Here is a 5215-nt window from a genome sequence, read left to right as displayed (position 1 = left end):
GTACGACGGTTATGACCCTCTTGGCGACACAACCCACACTTCAACTTTGGTCCATTCCCAATCCACAATGAGGTTGGCAACTCCCTATCCTCGTCATCCATCTCATTGCGGATTCTCGTGGACTTGGGCTGACCTTTCTCACGGATCAACCGCTGGTTTGGCATCACGGTTCTCCTTTCTGCTGGCTCCGGCCATTCTAACCTATCTTTTAGTGGTTGGAATATAGGCTCATAGCTGTGATACCATTCTTCAAGGCGGTAGAAATGATCCATATACTCAGTGGCATCATGGTTGTGTTTGGCACAAACTGCTATCAAGTGGGAACAAGGGATCTTGTTTGCTTCTCATTTGCCGCACATGCATGTCATGTCTATGAGGGAAACCCTATGGGTGTGATCTCCCCCACCAGTGTTCAACAGTGAAGACTGTGTCTCCACTTTATATAACCGTTGTTGCGCACTCATCCTTCTAACAATATGGAGCTTCGCCTTCTCTTGATTTTCCTCGAACTTGTCATAGGCATATTTGCACCACACTTGCCCCTCTTCCAACTTCTCTAGGGTTTTGTTTCGACGTTCGTCAAAGTATGAGTTCACCTTGTAAAATGTAAACTTCACCATTACAGTTATGGGCAAGCTACGTGCGCCTTTAAGTACCCCATTGAAGCACTCTGACAGGTTGGTTGTCATTGCCCCATATCGGTGCCCATGGTCATGTACAAGTGTCCACTTTTCTTGATTTACCTCCTTAAGATAGTCGTACGCAGCCGGGTTGACATTCTTGATGCAATCCATGGTGTTCTCAAACTTCCTAACTTGATTCGCAGTTGCTGCGTTCCATACCAAGTTCTTCAACGGCACACTATTGAAGTTAGTGTTAACATTGCTTACTAAATGGCGGAGGCAATACTGGTGATGGGTTAAGGGCGATTGCAAGTAGCCCCTAGTGGTGTCATCGAAGCATGATTGTATCCCACGATGCCTGTCGGATATTATACACAAATTGGTGCGGTCTGTAACATAGGTCAACAGGCATGCCAAGAACCATCCCCATGTCTCCGTGCTCTCGCTTTCGACAACGGCAAATGCGAGTGGATAAACCTCGTTGTTACCATCTGTTGCCATTGCTATCAACAGCTTTCCTTTGTACTTGCCATAGAGGTGCGTTGCATCTATGCTTATCACCGGCCTGCAATGCCTAAACCCTCTAATACACGGACCGAAAGCCCAAAACGCAGAGTTGAATATACAAGTCCCCGAGACATAGGGGTCACACTTTAATGTGGTCATAGTATCCGGATCTGCATCAGACAATGCAGCTAGAAATCGTGGCAATTCTGCGTACGACTCGTCAAAATCCCCGAAATACGTGCAACTGCCTTCTGTTTGGCTTCCCAAACCTTGTACATAGTTACATCATGCCCATGCCTTGCATGCAACATACTACGCAAGTCCCTTACCTTTCGGGTTAGGTCTTCCCGTACATACTTCTCAAGTGCAATGGAGATGAACTTTGAATCCATCATCCGCCCATCAGTTGGTAGCTGGAGGGATGAGCAACTATGGGGATCCTTACATGTACTGATAACCCACATCCCGTGCTTCTTGCTGCAATTGGCCCGAATTGACCACACACATGCCTCATTCTTACACCGCACTACCAGCCTATTGGTGTCAGACTTGATGACCTTGTATTGCTTATTATGCTCCACAGAGTAGAGGGTCAACACATATTGAACAGAGGCTTTATTCTTGAATAGCATCCCCCTTGCTGGGTGGTCACCTTTATGCCAACTTGTAAGATGTCCTGTACCCAATGCAGGTGATGGGTCATTAATATTGTCCCATGTGTTTGATGTGAACCATTCTGGGATAGGAACTGTTGTAAGGAAATCCTCCTCGTTATTTTCGATCAGTGGTACATCTAAGACCTCCGCGTCGTCCACTGGTCCATCAGTATCAATGAACTCTTCATACACATCTCGGCTGGCATCAATATCAATTCCCCCGTCCATATCAGCTTGGACATGCTCATATGTGTGAGTAGACCCTCCCACATCATGTGTATTGGTGGTGCCCACCAGTTCAGTGTTGTCCAAATGATCAACCGCACTACATGGTTGATTATTGTAGGGGAAAGGCGTGGCATAGGCAAAGGGAGGATGCACGTCAACCGACAATGAGTGTGGCTCTTCCACCCCACTGGCATGCTGTGAACTTGCACTACCATGGAACCCAACAGCCTCAACAGTTACATACAAGTCGGACGCTATGAACTGGGGGGTCCGCTTAATCACTGCCCACATCATGTCCACGTCAGCATCACAACCCAACGGATTTGAGTTGTAGACAACCTGAGTACTCACAAGTATCTGGGGGGCACGGTACACAATGGATATCTTATGTGACTCCTTGTCCAACCATAGAGCTTCCATTATCTTCCGGTGCATTTTTCTCAAGTGTGTTCCCCATTTCAACTCAATGAACTTCTGCTTCACTGACTCGCCTTTATAGGACAGTCCATGCAAGTCATGGAAATACTGTTCCCCATCATAGTAAACGTAGAAGCAGTGACGACCCATGCCAGACCTGGATAAGGACAATTAATTGTGGTTATCATGCAGAAGATAGGGGGTTATGTTAATGCAACAGTAATTAATCTTTTACAGATGCACTATGATGCTATCCTAATTATAGGTGTACACACTTCATTCGTTTGGACACAAACATTGGCCTTTTAGGGGAGACGTGCCACAACAAAGAATCAGGGTGTTTGTAATATCGCTTGGTAAGGATGCAATATGGAGTAGGAAAATGCATACATGATCAGCAAAACTTGTTCACCTCACAGGCTTTCTTTTTCAGAACCCACACAGTAAAGCCTTTCAGAACTGAAAGAGCCATACAATTTAAACCTCAGTATACATTACACATCATTGTTAATATGTATGAATGAATGCATATGTCATCATATGAATTCACCGTATAATGTTTGTTTATATATATGTTTATTTAGAATGATTATATACATATTTCCCAGAAGAATTCTCAAAAATAATTATTATATACATTACTATATAAAACTCGACATATTTAGGAACAATATGTATACAATGTCACTATCACACACACACACACACACATATATAAGATTATTCTCACATAAGTCATAAGAGCACACAATAATTAATCGTTTCTTGGACAATTTTTTTCAGGATTTTCAATGCATTAACAGTTTTTGCAATTCCTAACAAAATGTTTCAAAAAATTGGTGCCCTAAGCACATACATTATATGTAAACATACCTATACATGTGTGTGTGTATATATATATATATATATACATGTGATCATATATGGGTAGGTAGCTTTGTTTATATTTACATATATTTGCATATACATACATACATACATGTATATATATATATATATGTGTGTGTGTGTGTGTGTGTGTGTGTGTATATATATATACATATATTTGGGAATGCCACATATACATCTTATGATATGGGTAAGTACGTTTGTCTATATATACATATATCTATACATACATACATTTATGTATATATATACACACACATAATGTCAGAATAAGACAGTTGTAGAAAGCAATCCCATTTTGTCCCTAAAATGGCAATCCAATTATAAGTAGTTATGAAGGTTTCATCCAATTATAAGTAGTTATATAAGTGAATATATACCTGTCAGGGAAGATGTGCCAGAACAAAGAAGAAGGGGACCACAGCAACAGCACGCCTGGTGAGGATGCAATAATGACAAGGAAAATGGCAGAAGAGTTAGCAAACTTTGTTCACCTCATAGGCTTTCTTTTTCAGAGACCAGACAATGAAGGTTTTCAACACAGATAGAGCCAGACACGTGCATGGATTCTAAAATGTGGGGAGGGGGACAACATGACTCGATATTAAGGAAATCGATTTTATATAAAACTCGATACCACATAAATCGAGTTACTGTTGACAAGACATATTGAAATGACGGCATTTCAGAAACTCGGTTAATAAGAAGTCGAGTTACATGTAACTCCACATGCTATAACTCGATTTCTATAGAATCAAGTTTTAGCCCCATTTCCTCTACAAAAGCGCACTTCACACGTTAGAAGGTGCAGCCACATTCTAGTGCAAAGAATTCCCACCATTGCGTGTTTGTAGAGCAGGATGGGACGAACCTATGTTGTGTTTAACGGTCGTGTTCCAAGCATATACGACAGTTGGCTAGATGCGAGTAGACAAGTTCATAAATTCCCAAACGCCAATCACAAATCATATAAAGATCGAAGGGAAGCCGAAGCTGCATACATGGAGTATTTGCATGGTAATGGTATGGGCGTGCATGGTGGTGCGTCTACATCGTGGGAAACTCCAAACATATCAACCTCAACTCCACCTAGCACTTCTCAAAGCGAAGGAACCAACTATGGCAATGGAGACATTAGGCACACTTTGTTAAGGTATCAGTTGGAAGTTGCCATTGAGGAGCGTGACCACACAAGGAGGATCGCAACGTTGAGTGCAAACATGTTGAATGAAGTGGTGGCTCATGTTGTGGGGGATGATGAAGTTGATGCACCCACGAGACAACGTACGGATGCATGAATGCAAAAGTACGACTTCTTGTTGTGGTATTTAGTAAGATATGTATACTTCCAAGTAACTACTTTCATGTGTGCTTTAAGTAGAAGTGTCATCGTTTTCCAATTGTTTCACTGGCAGATATGTATATATGGAAAAATAACCTTATTATTTTTGTTTTTGGACTACTTTGGTCTTATTCGGTCCACTGTGGTTTCTAGGAAAATCGGTGTACTACATTCTATTTACTCTATTTGGTCCTATTCAGTCAACTTTGGTCGTACCCCGTCTATTTGATTCACTGCAGTCCATTATTGTGTAGTTACAAAATGCTAGATCAGCCTATACACAATGAGCCACGATTAACGAATGTACATGACGTAAAAAACAACAATGAATTGCATAACCTCTACATGAACGATTTGGAAATCCTCCTCGTTGGAGGATTCACTGCAATCCATACCAATCAAAGAAAATTCAAAGTTTAAAAAAGATAGGATTGGAATTATTCATACATAATAAATCGTCCAACATTAGAAAATTATCTAAATTCTTCAAGTCAATTCTGAAAATTTTAATAGCCACAATATAGAAAGTCCAGAACAAAATGACCATGAATAAA

At 41.2% G+C, this 5215-nt stretch overlaps 2 protein-coding genes across 2 annotated transcripts; both read right to left on the bottom strand.

Annotated features, from left to right (window-relative positions):
* Positions 1–344: 344 nt before the first annotated feature.
* Positions 345–1289, bottom strand: LOC115956721. Its single transcript, XM_031075024.1, has one exon. The coding sequence runs from the start codon at positions 1287–1289 to the stop codon at positions 345–347; it is 945 nt and encodes a 314-aa protein (XP_030930884.1).
* Positions 1290–1318: 29 nt separating this feature from the next.
* Positions 1319–2581, bottom strand: LOC115956720. The gene has a single exon (XM_031075023.1). It carries the CDS (start codon positions 2579–2581, stop codon positions 1319–1321), a length of 1263 nt encoding a protein of 420 aa, XP_030930883.1.
* Between the last annotated feature and the right edge of the window lie 2634 nt (positions 2582–5215).

This window comes from Quercus lobata, chromosome 8, assembly GCF_001633185.2.
Source record: "Quercus lobata isolate SW786 chromosome 8, ValleyOak3.0 Primary Assembly, whole genome shotgun sequence".
In the NCBI taxonomy this organism is placed as follows: domain Eukaryota; kingdom Viridiplantae; phylum Streptophyta; class Magnoliopsida; order Fagales; family Fagaceae; genus Quercus; species Quercus lobata.
The sequence above is the reverse complement of the archived record's forward strand: the minus strand, read 5'-3'. Positions and strand labels throughout refer to the sequence as shown.